This window comes from Rousettus aegyptiacus, unplaced genomic scaffold (assembly GCF_014176215.1).
Source record: "Rousettus aegyptiacus isolate mRouAeg1 unplaced genomic scaffold, mRouAeg1.p scaffold_m13_p_3, whole genome shotgun sequence".
In the NCBI taxonomy this organism is placed as follows: Eukaryota; Metazoa; Chordata; class Mammalia; order Chiroptera; family Pteropodidae; genus Rousettus; species Rousettus aegyptiacus.
The window spans coordinates 43851722-43868883 of NW_023416306.1; the positions used below are offsets into that span (position 1 = coordinate 43851722).

Below are 17162 nucleotides of genomic sequence, written 5' to 3' on the forward strand. Positions count from 1 at the left end.
ATTTTATGGAAGGCTGACAAGACTAGATAGCAAGTATGGTTTTCATTAGCTTTCTTCATTACAATTCTCTATCGTGCAGAGCTAACATTTTGAGAATTTTCCAGATCACAGCATGTCTCTGTTTCCCAGGTGAGCAGACCTTATGGTTCAATTCAGTGCTAGCCATTAGCGTCAGAAACCCAGATACACAAAATGGGGTGTGTGGCTGGGGCAGACTCTCCTCTCATGGGTAGGATTCAGATGGTGTTTGAAAGGTATATGTGAGGACTGAGCATGGACTTGTGTCTTATTTGAGCATCGAATGACCCACAGATCTGATGAAAGCTATACTGTTAGCAATGAAATACTGAGCTTCCCTCCAATTCACACAATTTATGTAAGCAGTAATTGGAGATTCACTACTTAATTTTCTCTACTTAAAGAACTCATTTATGAGTTCTTTAACATGTTAATCAGATTTATGGTTTTCATAATGTAAAATTACTTAAAATACCTATACCTGTGTGTGCATGTGTATGTTTGTGTGTGTTTGTGTGTGTGTGTGTGTGAGAGAGAGAGAGAGAGAGAGAGAGAGAGGGAGAAAAGAACACCTACCATATTAGAAAAATGCAAATAATTAAGTGGCTTAGAAATGCACATCTCAAATTCTTATATTTTTAACAAGCCTCCATGGGCTCATTAAAATTTCAAAATCATACAAAAAGTCATCCCCTTTGTGAATAGAAGTTTTGGAGTTTCAAAACTCGAATGAAGACGTATTTTAGCTTTTGGCCTTTGAATATTTGTTATATATTTTTAATGTGGATATATACGTAGGATTTCTATTTTTGGTGAAGAAAAAGCTGCTTATATACCTTAGAATTTTGGTGAAAGAAGCTGCTTACACACCTTAGCCTTTTCCAAAGTGAAACCTTTTATATATTAAAGTTTTGCACTTTATTAGTGGAATATACTACCCCTTCTTAGAGAAGAAAGCTGCAGAGAAGAAAGCAGTAAGTAAAGCCAAGTGTGGTTCTCTTGTGTTCTCTGCAGCTTATTCTCTTACTGGAAGAAGCAAAGGAGGAGATGAAGTTGTTTTGTTTCGCTTTGCTTTTCTTAGAGCAGCAGCTTTGGGAAGGACAGCACGTATGACTTCACACTGGAAATAGTAAATTACTAGTATTTTTTTTTTTACGCTCTTACCATGTGCTGGTTCCTCTTCTAAGGACTCTGCACATGTAGCTAATTAAATTCATAATACTCCTTTGACATAGGTAATAGTGTTATTCCTAATTTGAAGATGAGAAACCAAAGCATGGTGAGGTTAGGAAACTTCCCAACGCTACATGAAGCAGTAATGCTGGGGTTTAAATCCAGACCGTTGGATCTATGGCCCGTGCTCGTAAGCCCTGTGCCAGTGCTGTCAGCTTAAGGAGATGACAATCATCCTCATCTTCCTAATTCCCCCGAAGTGTGTTTTTATTATATCAGCACTGTGCTAATTGCTTTTAATCTTCACAAAAACCTCGAGGTGCAAACCATTACAGATCCCGTTTTATAATGTGGAAACTCAGGCTCTGAGTTTAAATAACTGGTCCAGGGCTACATAGCTACTAAGAGGTGGGATCTGAGTTTAAATGGAATCTGTCTGACTACTATGCTAGCAGATAAAGGAGAGAGAATGAAGCACATAAATTTCAATCCCTGCACATTTCTTAATATAAACATGGCTTTGCCATTAACCATGGCTTATCACTACCTCCCTTACGAGTCAGGGTCAAAAAAGGGAAATTACAGCAGTTCAGGCTTCAGATACGATGGAGGTCACTTGATAACAGAGGTTTTATTTGGCATACTTGCTTTGAGTGAGTGAGTGAATGTGTGTGTGTGTGTGTGTGTGTGTGTGTGTGTGTGTGTGTTTGTGTGTGTGTGTGTTGGGGAGGCAGTCAGCTATTACTTAAACTGAAGTTGAGAAACTAATTCGTAAAGAAAAATTTTAAAAGAAGCTGAATTACTAGTGAGTTTCTCCTTAAAGCTCCCTAAGAGAATTTATGAGAAGTAATTCAAAGGATTTAAGAGGATTAGTCACTATTATATTTAAAGAGCCCCTATAACATATCTTTGACCGTATCCCTGAAGAGGGTTTTTAAATAACCATACTTCATCATGTGCAGAAGGATTTAAGGTCCAAGATGCCCAATGCAGAGAAGAGGAGTTTTGAGTGGTGCTTGTTGCCTGTTATACATTTGAAGAAGCATTCTCTGGAAGAGAAACTCAACTTGAAGGTTACAGGGAGGCATATTTCACTTCAGTTTTAGGAAGAACTTTCTGTCAACTAGAGCTGTCCAGCTATAGAATGGGCCGTCTCAAAAACTCACTGGCTCCCGGTCACCACAAGTATCCATGCACTGTGTGGACAGCAGTCAGGAAAGCGGGTGGTGAGATCCCAATACTGGGGAGAAACAGTCTTGACAACTATTCTAATTCTTTTCTTGCTTTATACACAGTAAATACTGTTTAAACTACTTTAAAAAGTGAGCCATTTATTTGATAGATTTTAATATATCTTAGAATTTATTACCTATAAAAAATGCCAAAAGGGGAAAAATATCTTGTTAAAAAAAAAGTTATTTCATATATCTCAAAAACATGTACTTGGAAATAATTAAGAACTATAGGTCAATGAACTCTATAAAAAGATTTTTTTTGAAAAATATTCTAGAAGCATCTAAAAAGTTCTAAAATTTTTATAGGTGTATAAATTTGTATAGGTGTATAGTTAAAAGGAAGAAACAGGAAAAGTGTGTCTTTTGACCCCCCCAAAATGATAAATTGACCTAGGGTTCACAACACGAATAATTTTCTAATAAAAATGGTGAATTATCAAACACAACAAAGCTAGTAACTGAGGCAAGTCATAAAGCAAACAGGATGTTAATGCTGAGATTATAAAATACTAAGGCAAATGAAGTTACGTAAAGGGCTTACCATTGAGCTGTTCCGATATTTCCCTGGGATGCTCGAATATCATTCTTCTGCACTGTGTATACTACATCCATCTATTAGGGCCTGAAAATATCTATTTTATTAAATTCAGGTGTCTATGAATTTCAGTGTCATAACAGAGTAAAAAATTACATCGGAATATTTTTGAGTGTAATGTACAGAAAATACATTATAGCAGTGAACTTTGGAACTCTGAACTACCTGGTCACTGTGTCCTTTCCTTTTCGTTTTCTTAGGTTTCCGTGGGTCAGCCTCTTTTATATCTAACAGGTATAAAGGGAGACAGTGTACAAAGTGGTACGATGCTGCATCGAGGCCGCCATGATGGTTTTCAAGAGGGAACATGGTTTTCAAAAGGAAGGAATGAATAATGTCTATACTATGGCTTATTGTCAACATTGAGACAACTCAGTCCCATCGTGATTCTTAAATTTAGCATCATTTACACAGGAAATAAAAAGTGAAGATAATCAGTGGGAAGTGGGTTTATGCAGAATGGGTGAGAGTTTGTTCAAGGACAGGCTTCAGAATACAAAGATTTGATATACTGGGTTTGCTATATTTTAGAATACTGAAAGCTAATGTGGTCACATCAGACTACTTTAAGCCTGCTAGAATTTGTTCTATAGATTTGTAAATGTCCACATTTATAAAATTTGTGAACAAGCATTTTGGATTTGTGAGATGCTAACTTCTGGGACTGGGCTTGCTTCTCTCTTCTCTTTCCTCATTAGACTGCTCTCTAAAACCCAGGAAGGCATCATTCCATGTGAAAACATTCTTTCTTGAAAGTTTGGGGGGTGGGGCTCAAAAATCCTGCTTTTGATGTTTCGATAGCAAACAATTCCCGCACAGATGACTCCAGGGATGGTAGAAAATCCTCATCTCACAGACTGTCATCCTTCTTTGATCTTTACCTCTTTTACAGTATAATCTCCAAATCAATTCTCTAGAGGTTTTATGCTCCTCTCCTCTAATTGCCATCAGAGAGGGCGTTGAATCCTCCTACTTCCCCATTCCACAAACCTCCTAATTATTTTCTTTGACATAGTTAGTCAGTAAAAATTAAAGGGGTTTAAAGGATGAAAGGCTGTGTGTTTTCAAATGATGCTGTCATTTTGGTGGGGTCCTTAACATTTGGAAGAATGAAGAGCAGGGGAGAGGCAACTACAGTGTTTCAGCATTTTCTTAGAGGAGACTTTTCACAACCACATCGGAACCACTTAATAGCACTTAATAGCTTAGAGAGGCTGGAGCCTTGTAACCTAACTAAAGGCAACGTCTTGCAATCTGATAAATGCCACTCTGCAATATAGCATGAGGACACTCATGCTGCCGCCTTCGTGGTGTCCCACCTTTCTCTTTACCCCATTTATTAAACTCATGATAACTCATAAGAATCATTCAGGTTTAATTTGTCTTGCTTGACTTCATTACCTGGTACTAGAAGTATGCACACTTGTGTTTACTTACTGGGAATTATCAGTGGGTTCCTGCCTCAACATCAGCACATGATGCCTAGAAGATAAACCATGGTATAAGGGACTTAGTATGTACCTGGCACAGTTCTGAGTGCTTGGTTGATATTTAGTTCACTAGTCTTCATGACAGCCTTAAGTGTGTGATTTTATTTTTATCTCTGTTTTATAGATGAGGACTCTAAGGCACAGAGTAGGTGAGTATATTACCCAAAACCAATGTCAGAATTAGAATTGGAACCATGAAGCCTGATTTCAGTATTCATAATGTTAACCGTTACATCAATGTCATACCAGAGAAATAATCTTCTTTAAGGTCTTTTACCTCAACTCTTATATAAGGTTAAGTCTCCAGAAAATTGAGGCAGTGGCTTTATTGCTGTGGCCCCCTTAATTATAAAAGAAATAGGAGAGAAGAGAAAGTTTGTCTTTGTAGTGCGGTAGACTGGTTTCAATAGTAATGTGATGTAGGCCTGTCACTAATTTCTCAAGACCTCAGTTGTTTAATCTGTGAAATGAGGATGTGACAATAGCATCTGCTTCATAGTGTTGTTGTGGACCTAAACTTATGTAATGCAGGAATCCCAAACCCCAGGCTGCATACAGGTACCTTCTGTGCCCTGTTAGAACAGGTATGCACAGCAGGTGGTGAGTGAGCAAATCTTCATCTGTATTTGGAGCCTCTTCCCAGTGCTAGTATCGCCACCTCAGCTCCACCTCAGATCATCAGGCATTAGAGTCTCATAGCAGCACCAGTCCCTTATGCCAAAAAGGTTGGGGACTGCCGATGTGATGTATTTCAAGTGCCTAGCACAATGCCTGACAGGCACACGTTAGCTGTTATTATTTTAAAGCTACCTTTAATTTTTTATGGAAATAGAATGGTGACAGAAAATAAACCTACTGTGTGTGGATCTATTAAAGTGATATTGTTTAATAGAAGCTAATCAGATACATGAATTTTATTATATATAAGGCAAGTCAACGGTCTGGATTCCACCAATGGACTAAATTTTCTGCAATAGTGTCCTTAGATCTGGGACACAGGATCGTTGTGAGGGGAATAGTGTTGTAATGCAGTGTGTCAGGTGTTTATTATACCCCAGGGAGGATCCACATGGTTCCAAGTTCTAAATTACAGCAAGGAGCCAGTTTATCACATCTACTTTTACCTCTCCCCATTCTGCTTCAAAATGCATAGTAGTCATGGATCTGGGATTTATTAGTCTCTTCAGTAAATTGGAAATAGAAAATCAGTATAGTCATAGGGGGGGACATAGAGAGGAAAAATAAGAAGGCAGCGCTCTAAGGATGTGGGAATTCTCCTGGGCAGCAGTTGGTCAGCTGCACCCTCGAGGTCTAACGGGAGGGATGGGGGAGTTCAAGTGGGGATCGGTGACATGAACTCCTCCCTCTGCCCAACCATCCTAACTTCACTACGCTAAGTGAAATTGTTCAATGTCTACCTTCAAACCGAAAAGCCCTCCTTTATTCTCACCACAGGATCTCTAAAGACGATATACACCAACACAGCAACTCTCTGTTAAAGCCGTCCTTAGAAAATGGTGAGGGCGGGTATCCACACTTCGGCAAACTCCATTTTGTATCGAAAGCATTCTCTGTGGCACCTTAAGGGTTAAACTTTTGTTGCAGACAAAGTATCAAGTAGCCTTCCCGAAGGGGATAACCTCCAATTTAGGAACAGCCATTTCTAAAAGGTAAGCCAAACGTATATTAGTTTACACTGCTTTCTATGAAAGGAATAACTCGCCGTTGCGAGTGTGTTAGTTTTCTTTTTTCTGCCATCGCTTATTTATCGTGTATGCATCAGGGTGAGGACCGTCAACACAGTTAATAAAAAAAACCCAGAACATGACAGAGATCCCTTTTACTACAGATCCATTTTACAATAGCTCTTTATTTATTATGCCATACAAATCAAAAAGGAGTATTTCTCTTATGCAGAGGCATCCCTTCTCCCTCTGAGTTCCTAGCCCCTCCCACTGTGCCAGTTTCCAGCCCCTCAAGGATGCTTTGTGCAAGAAAGTGCAAGTTCCTTGTTCTGGCTTTATTAATGTTCCCTTTTCCTCTACTCTTGGCTCCCCCCACCCCTAAAGCCATTGAGCAGAGCGAATGGCCCGGGTTCTCCCCCCAGTGCCTGACCTGCGTTTACTGGGAGGAGAGCGGGAGAGGGAGCGCGCATTCCGAGCAGGCGGCTGTGACTCCGACCACAGGCTGTTTCGTGCAGGCTGTCCCTCTCCTTCAAAACCGTGCATCCCCTCCCCGAAGCAGCAGGCAGTGTGCCTCCATTCAGCCACATTTGGTATGCATGAGCACGGCTGCAGGCAGAGGGGAGGTGGCTTTCTCAAGAAGGTTCAGTGGCTCAGGCAATGCCACTTGACTAGTCTCCCAAGTTCCAGAAAGCCTCTGCCCTAATGGAATTTGCAGGTGTGGAGATGACCATGGGATGCCAGGGCCGTGGGGCACCGTTTATTTTCTAGGCATTGCTCAGGTTTGCAGTTTCTGGTTTTCCTGGTGGAATTTTGAAGGGGTCATGAATCAAACTGATGCTCCTCGACCCCTAAACTGGACCATTCGGAAGCTGTGCCATGCAGCCTTTCTCCCATCTGTCAGACTTCTTAAGGTACTGTAACTTGCTGCTTTGAGTGGTTCTAATTGTGCTTTTCAGGTCTAAATACTCAACTTCGCACTTGGGTCTGGACGCACATTTTGGGGAGCACAAATGCATGCAGTAGTGGCTGTGACCCATGGCTGAGACACATTCTCAGCGCCCCTTACCCAGTAGTGTCAGGGAGGAGGGTATGGTCTGAGTCACGTTTGAGAATGAGATTCTGGTCTTCCTGAGTGCCCCACCCCCACAACATTCCTAAAATAGAATTAATTAACTTCTTTGGGAGGGTGGGAGCAGTAGTGGGAGTGAAATCTTTTACTCCCATGTGTTTGGCTCCAGGATTTTTTTTCCTCCCTGGGGAAGCCCTTTGACCCACTTTGCCTTTAAATGGAACCTGAGAGAACAAAGGATTCTCCTCATTATTTTAAAAGCCCTAAGTCTTTAGGTGTTTGCTCAGGTAAAGACAAAGAATGAACCTCATCAGATTGTGACTTTTTTGGTGTCCTTGTTTTTAAAAAAGGCATGATAATTTTTAGTCTCCTAAGTGAAGTCAGTAGTGGGAAAGTATTGTTAAATATATACTGAACGCTTGCCTTGAGCTCTCTCTCTAGCTCTGAGTTACACAAAAGAATGGCACTACACCTGAGCTAGAATTGCTACCTTGTGTCTGCAGCACTCCTCTTTGTAAGAGCAAATACATTAAAGATACTGAAAAAATCCCCCCAACTCCATAATAATGCACCTTCATCATCTGTGTAGGGAAAGAAATACAAGTAAAATTTAAAAGGTGCAAAAAACAAGTATTTAACCCCAGGAACAAGAATGTGCTAACACTTTTTGGGAAAAGTACTAATCTCTGGATGTCCCATAGCCATTTGAAGTTAAAAAGGGGAAGCTAAGGTCTTAATTTTCTTATCCATAGTAATAGGATATTGTGATTTCATGACCACTGGGCATTATTGAGTCCAATCAGTCACAATGAAGGATTAAAGAATCTAGCCCGGAATAAACACTTGCAACATTCCCCCCGCCCCAGGTTGTGTTCTTCTTGGGTTAAGTTTGATGTGGACAATTAGTTTTGTAGAGCTAAGTAGCTTTTCACAAAAGAGCATTACTCACTGTTGGAGTTTTCCTTATTCTGTTCAATACAAACTGCCCCCACGTCCTGTTTAAACCCCCATCATACTGTTGTCATGGTAATGGTTTGCTTCCCTAAAAGAGTATTTAGGAGGAAAAGCGGCTTGGGGATGGGGAGGAAGAGAAGCTTCCTTGGATATAAGTGTTTTTGCTGTATTGGAACAACACCAATGATGGGGCATGAAAAAGGATGAGGCCAGGGAACTAAAAACGAACGTAAATTTTCCTCCAGAATCACTACTGACTCAAGGATCTGGGACAAAGAATGCCTTGGCAAATCCAACTATGACTGTGTAAATTGATTCTAACAACTTGATGTGCAATGAGAAACATTTTTCAGTTAAAGTCATTCATTGGCTTCACCCCAAAATAATTTTTATTAACTTACACGGTGATCTTCTTGACAGGTGTGTGTATATCGCCCTCAATATATTAATCAATACTCTAGTTTTTTAAAATAGAAAATGTTATTCATCATTTACTAGTCACAAAACCAGCATAGAAGTATCTATTTGAGGTAGATTACAAATTTTTTATTGGAAGTAGTGCCCATGCTATATATCAGCAGACATTGTCAGTACTGCGCCAACAGTGTCGTTGGCACCCAGCTCAGTTCCACCATCCTTTATTAACATGGTGATTTATAACTATTTAATAAAGTGCATTAGTGAGCAATCTTCCAATTCTTTCAATATTCAAAAGATAGGATGTGTTTTACTAGAGAACTTTCTTTCCAAATGACATCTGGATTTTTGAAAAATCATAGCCATCCTAGAAGACTTCAGATGTTGAGCATATTTCAAGCTCTCAGAAACTAAAGTGATATCAAATTCTTTCAGTAATACTTAGAAATGAAAGCTGCTTTCATAAGTGATTGTATTATTAACATTCTGGATACAATGCTATAAAATCCGCCCCACTCCCCGGGGTTATGGCTCTCATATTTGCTTTGCTAGTTCCTATGGATTCTTGCCCAGTGTTTATATTTCAAATAAAATGAAAGTTCCTAAGTAATAATTTGCATATTTTTGTTAACGTTCCTCCTGGTTTAGTTTATAAATTTTACGACAGTAATTCTTACTGTTCTTACTGTCTGCGCCCTTCTCAATTTCTTGTTCTATCTCGCCCAGCCCACACTCCCACCACCATGTTAATTTGATGGATGGATTCTCTGAGTATCCAGGAGTCTATTGAAATCTTAAGCTAACAAATCCAATTCTTCTATTCAACAGGTAATTTTTGTTCCTCTTCCAAGCATTTTTCTGTTGTGATATGCACTTTCCAGTGCCCTGACTTGTCAGTAAATGCAGTGTAGGGCATGATGACATGATTAGATTTCACTAAACCCATATCACTCACCATTTCTGACAGACTGAGCTAAATCCAATTTCCCTTACTATCTTTTCATTGAAAATATGTGTTTTTGCTAACTTTTTTCAGTACCATGCTCATGTTTAGAAATGGCTTCATAGTTCTGTTTCCTGTATTTCTCATTTCCTAATAGAAACAGGATACTAAAGAATTAGAAGGGGAAGTCTACCATCTAAGGCATGAATTAAACCCAATGAATGTTGGTATATACTTCTTATTCCTTATGAAAACATCTCATTTGCTGTTTTGTCCATCTCAGAGCAAATTTTGAACATGCCAACCAACTCCAGTTTCAAATTTGGGATTACGTTTGGAAATAAGATTTGAAAATAAATTTCTGGACAGGCACATGATGATGATAACCAAAAGAAAGGGTGTGTTACAATGGATACATTTCAAATGGGACACTTTCCGAACTATTTCTTTTTGGTTTTCGTTTGCTTCATTCTTATGTGTTTCAAGATTTCATCTTACTGTTAATTACAAAACAGTCAAGTTTATTTCAGTGACAGGCAGTTCTCAGCATATTTTGTATTCATTATCAGATCTTTCTCTATCATTGTTTTATTTGGGAGATTTTATTTTGGTAACTTCTGTTGAATTTGAATATTAATCTTAGGGCAGAGAGTTTTCTTTGTATTGAAGCCTTGGCGGACTTACTAAAGGAAAGGCTTCTGAAAAATAGGTTGCATTACATATGCGTGTTAAAGCCAATTTGTTAATGAATACCAAAGAATCAGTATCATTTCATGGTTTTCAGAGTTTTATACTGAGAAACAGTATGACTTTGCCCACTTTGAGCAAGAAAGTGATTAAAGAAATTATATTCTGGACAGTTAGGCCTAAACACTGGGTACCACTTCCGATGTGTTCCTAACCAGTGGTGTGACCTTGGGTAAGTTACTTAAACTCTGTAGTTTGGTGTAAAATGAAGAGTTCAGGTTTTGACTTGACTTAGATACAGTGCTGCGATTTCCTGTGGTTTAGGCTGTCATGCTGTATAGGCCATTTGGGCGAGAAATAGCTAAACTGGATTGGATATTAAAATGGAAAAAGGACTATAACAATGACCAGGGTACATCATAGAGGGTCTTGTCTGCTAAGGCATTTGACCATTATCCAGAAAGCTCCAGGGTGCCATTAAAGGGATTTTAGCAGAGAGGTGACCACCAGATTCAGGAATTAAGTAGAATGCTGTGGCTGTACTGTCTAGAATGGATAGGAAATAGTGGGACTGAAAGCAAATATATTAGTTTAGAGGACTAGAGGATTGACCGGGACCTGGGCTAAGGCAATAGTAATAGAGGTAAAATAAACAGGGCCTTGTTAAATTGATTAGTTATGGTGAAGAGAATTTAAGATAACTTCTGAATTTCTATTTTTGCTGTCTGGTTGGATGATGGTCCCAGGATCTGAGAATAAAGGTCCTAAGAAGGAAGGACAAAACTCATTTTGTAGTTCTTCGGTGAGCTAGAAAAGGTATGCCATTTATCAATTTTGATGAGATTGAGACAAAAGTAAGCAATATAATTTATATCATTGATGAGTATGAACCATACCAAATGCCTGATAGAGGAACTCTTTGGAGTAACTCATATACATTGGTAATATCACTTCTAATTTTCTTTGATTATACTTTTTTTACTTACAACCTGCCTTCTTATGAAACTATGCATAGCAAACTTACAATTTTGGAATCCAGTTGAAAAACTCAGAGTTTTGTTTTGTTTTTTCCCTCCTTTCTTTTATGTTATTCAATGAAGGATTAATGAAAGTGAACTGGTAATACAAAATAATTGATAGAGTAATTAGTGATCAAGTTAGGCTGCCAGATCTGCACAAATTCTGCCCAAGTACCAATGTTTTTTATTTCTTTAATTCCATATAATGGTCGTCAGTGTCCATAATATTGTCCTCGAAGGATAGCAAGATACTAACAAGGAAATGAATTGGGTCTATCTTCTATCATGGAAGCCAGGTCTTCTAGAAACTGACTTCCCTTCGGTGTTCTCAAACTCTTAGAAAACAATTATTTTGAGATTCGTTTCAATTTGCGTTTTAAATTTATGACTTTCAACATCTTCTCTACAATTCTAAAATTCTAAATCTTTACATGGCAAGTAGAATAATATCAATAGACCAGGGTTCTAACTTATCCAGGACAAGGCACTCCTGAAGCACATGCCGGTGAGTAGAAGTTAAGTTTCTACAGCAAGAGCGGAAACACACACCTATTATATTTAGACATGTTGGTGAATGGTGGCTAGTGAGGTCAGGGGACTTGTTATGGACCAGTTACACAGAGTGCATTAAAGATGGGAAACTTGAAGAATAAATTGCTTTAAAGAAAACAAAGTGTATTGTTAGGCAAAATTTTAAGGGCTACTAGTAAAGAAACTTCCCTTTTTCCATTTCAGCACATCATCCTCAGATTCCCTTTGAGAAAATATTAGAAAGAAAAAAGAAAAAAGAAAAGAAAAGACTATATACCCAAATTAAAACCCAGGAGAGAGAAAATTTGTCTGGTGTGTTTGTTTCAGATGGTGGCCTTGACTCAGACTGTTGAACAGTGACCATGTGATTTGGCTTTGGCGAAATGTTCCTCAGGCAGCCTGAAGGAAATTCCTGAGGCCACAGGAAACCCTCCTGTCTCTCTGGAGAGCTCTGTCTTCCTATGCCCTCTGTTGTGGAGGAAAGAATGAAAATATGCAGTTGCTGGGCAGTGAGGGAGGATGTAGCTGGGAGGTCCAACTCCAGGGCCACCTGGCTCTGGGATGACTTGTGGAGTCACAGTAATATGTGGCAAAGTTTGTCTCAAGGGAAAGGGCTTTTGCCTTCCATTCAGATGACTTCCTGCAGGGAAAGAGAATGCTCTCTCTGCAGCAGTGGCTTTTAATCCTCCCCCTTTCTCCAGGTCTGTTGGTGTAGCCTCAACTAGCTCAGAGCTCATCTACAGACAATTAAATGGTATCCTTTTCCCCTTTCTGTTGCCTAACAGTTCAAAAAAGTTTTAAAGACTGTGGCTGTTAAGAAATATTCAGTAAATTTTTTTGAAGAATAAGGAATGAACAAACATGGGATGATATATGAAATCCTAAGAGTGCTTAAGAGCTTGTAAGCCAAGCAAATATTCAAGCCCACCTCCAGGGGGTGTTGATTCAGCATGGAGGTGGTGGGCCCAGGAATTTGCATTTTAACAGGCTCTCCCCGTGATTCTGTTGTGAACAGCTGGAAGGACCACACATTGAGGAAAGCTGGCATAGATTGAGCTAAACTGAAGGGAAACTCAATTTAATGTCCTCTCTTATGCTGGCACCTAGGCAGAACAGATCGTGTGTTAGTCAACAGTGAGAGCAAAAGGTTTTAAGTAAGCAATTTATGGGTTTTCATAATTTAGTCATGAAAGATTATTTACACATAGAGAAGTAAACTGAGTTTAGCCTCCTTGTTTTGGTTTATAGATGATATAACATAATGTAAAGGAATTTTTATCCCTATTATTATTTTTGATTATGTATTTTTCTGTGTGTTATTTTCATGAATTTTTTAGTCCTGTGACATACAACTTCAGATTCTTCTATTCTATTGAATTTATATGAGAATATGATTGTGAACCAGAGCTCCCTAAGAGCATCCATGGTCGAGATTCTGCAGCATTCTGTACATGTCCCTTTTACCTAACTTTCCCTATAATGGCCCTTAGAATTGCAGTGGTCACTCATGTGCGTGTCCCTTGAATTCCAATGCTATGTGATAGTACCAAGTGAGAAGCAGCCAGTTCACTTGGGGTCCAAGGCTAAAGCAGCTATAACAGTAGAGACCTCCCCACCAACACTTCTGTGGTCTCCACCCTTGCCCACTCTACCCTACACCTTTCAGTAACTTCTTAGGAAGAGATTTTAGACAAGAGGAGAAAGGGAACATACAGGGCTTTCATTTGGAAAAGTACGTTCAAAATTGAAATTAATTTTATACTTGCAATTTAACAAAAATGATGCCTAATGTTGAATATTAAATATGGAAAATTGAGCTGAAGAAATTTTCTTGGCTCCTGAGCATATGAAAAAGATACACTGATGTCACTTCTGCAGTGGGGTGGAGGCAGGTATAACCAAAATCTCTAGGAGGAGAGAATTTAATTTTTAGATTTATCACACATGCAAATTTTATGTTTAAAAGCATTTAGGAATCCTGGTCCAACCAGTGGCTCTTCTCTATTTCTATTTTCAAAGACATGTGAGTAGGAATTGCAGCTTAGGAATCACTTGGGGAGCTTGTAAGCAAAGCAAAACTTATCAATGCTAAGTTTTGCTTCTCCCCAAATAATTAAAGATTTTTCTCAAGGTTTGGTTGGTAGGTGGGTAGGTGGATGGATAGATGGATGGATGGGTAGAAAGATAGATAGATGATAGATAGATAGATAGATAGATAGATGATTGATAGATAGATACATAGATAAAGGGAAGGAAAAAGAAGAATTTTGTTGTTTATAAACCCATTAACAGCAATTTTGTTTACTGAATTGCCTCACTTGATGGAATATTTATCCACCAAACTAAACTCTTGAAGGAGTGTTTCTTAGAATGTGGTCTTGCAGTGTAACAAGCAACCCAGATGTACCTTATGTATTCTAACATTTGAGAATGTCTCTTCTAACATGTGACACTTTCTTTATAAAGAGATATTAACTCATTAAAATTATGCCTTTGGCATGACCACACTTAAGTATCTGATTTTATTGTTGAAAATTGAGCACCCAATATCTAGCAGTTTATATAGGCTCATGTTTCCACATTTTGAAAGTCCCTATACTCACAGATCATTGAATGACTTTCATGATTGTTTCTTAAGGGATCATACAGGAAAGCTAATTTAGGTGCTAGGAATGTGTAGTACATAGATAGTATTCTGGATTAAGAGAAAGGGTGGCATATTAAATCATTTCTTGTTTACTTCAAGAGATGATACACTTACATGATAATACTTGAAGGCAGAAAAATGTTGCTGCAAAGACAGAGCAATAAGTCTAACTTTGGCCCTAATTATTTGGCTATTGCTGAACTAAGCAAGCTCCCTCACATCTGTTCCTTTTCTCTGTACCTTCTCTCATTTGATAGAATCACCCATTCACAAAGTTGCCCAAACTGGAAATCCTGGGCTTGTGCCTTTTGCTTTTTTGCTTTCATTTCTTATGTAATTGGCCAAATAGTTCTGCCAGGTTTCCTCATAAATATCTCTGATCCACCCTCTTCTGTCTATTCCTAGTTCCCAAGATCAGTCTCTCTCTTTCTTGGGCCCAAAATGATCCTTCAGCCACCAGAACGGTCCACTTAAAATAAAAATAAGACCAGGATACTCCCATGTTTGACATTCTTCAGTTCTCTTTCTCTCGCAGAATAAAATCTAAGCTCTTTGATATGGTTTATAAGACCCTCAGTGATCTGTCCCCTGCCTACTTCTGTGCCTTCATATTTTGTTTTCCTCTTTCTCATGAAATTTCTTAAAGCTGGGCTTTTTCACAAGCTATTTTGCCTGCCTGGAAAATCTGAACCACACCTTTTTGTACCTAACTCCTTCCCATAGTCTAATACTCAACTTAGGTGAGTTGGTTGAATTAGGGAAATTTTCCCTCATATCCAAAACCAGATAATCTCTCCTTATTTGAATGTCCAAGGAAGTCAGTAAATATTTCTATCGTTGCTTTTAGCATGTTGTAGTATTATTAGCTCTTTCACTTTATTTGAAGCTCTTAAAGCTAAGAAATTATATCTTAGACAATTTGGTGTACGCAGCATTTAGCAGTGAGCCTAGGATATTTTGGGTGTCAGATGAATTACACTTGAATAGGTGCATGTTGGAGGAAATGGATAACTATGCTCTTGATATAGTGCTCTGAAGTCGCTACTTATAACCAAATGGTATTATAGGGACTTGGCGTTTTTGTCTAATTGAAGAATATTTTGAGCTTGAGTTGATATACTTCGGATGTCCCCTAAATTGGAAGATGACTTAAGGAATTGAACTAATAATTAGTACTCAGTAAAAGCGATGCAGAATGAAATATGTACTCAAGAAAGAAATTGTAAATAGGTAGCACTAGATGTCTGCTTTGAAAATATTTACTAAAAAAGAGATTTAAATTTCCTCATCTATTGATTATGTTGGATAAAGGACATAATAGATTTTCTTAATTTAGTGATCTAAGAGACTTTAATATATTACCTTAATAATATTGTCCTATGGATTACACTGTGTATTAGAAGAAATAATATTAAAAGTAAAACTACACTGTTACACTTGCCTGACCATTCCTGCTTTATCCTTTACATATGCCTTTGGCAAATGTCTAGAGATATCCATGTAGACACAATCCTACTAAAGTATCATGGCATTTCCATGTAAAGGTAAATGTGACTTAGGATGTGTTTTTATGTGTTATCATTAGGTTATTTTGCTATATCAGATGGATAGAAGTCAAATGGATGTCTTAGTTTATTAGGCTCCTACAGGGAAGAAAAATGACCAAAGTCAAAATAAATTTATTTTGGAAGAGATCAGAATCATTAGAAAATTATATTAGTACCTTTTGTTTAAGATTAATAATAGATGTGACTGGGGAAAAAGAGGTAAATAATTTTTTTTTGGTATATTCTCCATCCTTATTCATCTCTTTACAAGAAAAAAGAGATCTGTCTGATCCATAAAGCCATTTACAATCTATCTTTTATAAAAAAAAAAAAAAAAAAAAAAAAAGTTTTCCAGCCTTGATCTAACCCAATTCCGTCATTTTATAAAGGAGAAAACTGAGGCATTAGAAAATAAAAGTATTCTAGATAACTCAATGAGAAAATTAATTCAGAATTAGAACTAATGTCTAGTTTTTCTGTCCATTTTAACATGCTGAGTTTATTAATGAAAATAAGCTTAATCATACTTATCTTTAAATTAAAATATATAGCCTCTTATGCTAATTACTGGATTTATCTAAAAATCTTTGATTGCTCACATGAGTAACATCATACAAAAAAAAATTCTTCTTGATAAAGTAAAATATTTTCTTCATTTATTCATTGAAATGAATTTATATTATATTATTCTTCAATAGTTCTAAATTACAGTACACAATGGTAAAAATATTACATTTGATACATCAGTCAAATGAAAATATTACCCTCTTTTAATTCACAAAGCAATAATATATGAGCCATTCAAATACTTTCAAATTGGCCATATTCAATTTTTTACGAGATGATTGACAATAATAAGAGAAATAATTCCTTAGTCTTTTTGTGTTTAGTGAATATTATTTTCCCAAATGTAAGCTAAGTTTCAGTGTTTTGTAAAATAAAAAAGAAAGTGTCTAAAGTTAAAGTATCTCTTGTGTATCACTAGGAAGTCTCTATTGGGTTTCAAGTTAACTCAATTACATACCCAACCCTTAAATATCCATCTTCAAGCAATGGTTGTCAACTGGGGGTGATTTTGCCACAGCCCAAGATTAACTGGAAAAAATCCAGAGTCATTTTTGGTTGATACCATGGGCGATGGGAGGTAGGTGC

The 17162-nt window shown here is 37.7% G+C and overlaps 1 protein-coding gene across 12 annotated transcripts in view; it reads left to right on the plus strand.

Annotated features, from left to right (window-relative positions):
• The first annotated feature begins 5414 nt into the window (after positions 1–5414).
• Positions 5415–17162, plus strand: part of TRPM3 (transient receptor potential cation channel subfamily M member 3) — a 482939-nt gene continuing 471191 nt past the window's right edge. For 4 of the 12 annotated variants that reach the window (XM_036217932.1, XM_036217935.1, XM_036217937.1 and 1 more), the window contains exon 1: positions 5415–7107. In XM_036217932.1, coding sequence (XP_036073825.1) covers positions 6931–7107 — 177 coding nt within the window. In that variant the 5' untranslated portion in view covers positions 5415–6930. The remainder of the gene's footprint in view (positions 7108–17162) is intronic. The other 8 variants (XM_036217934.1, XM_036217938.1, XM_036217936.1 and 5 more) reach the window with 6 other exon arrangements.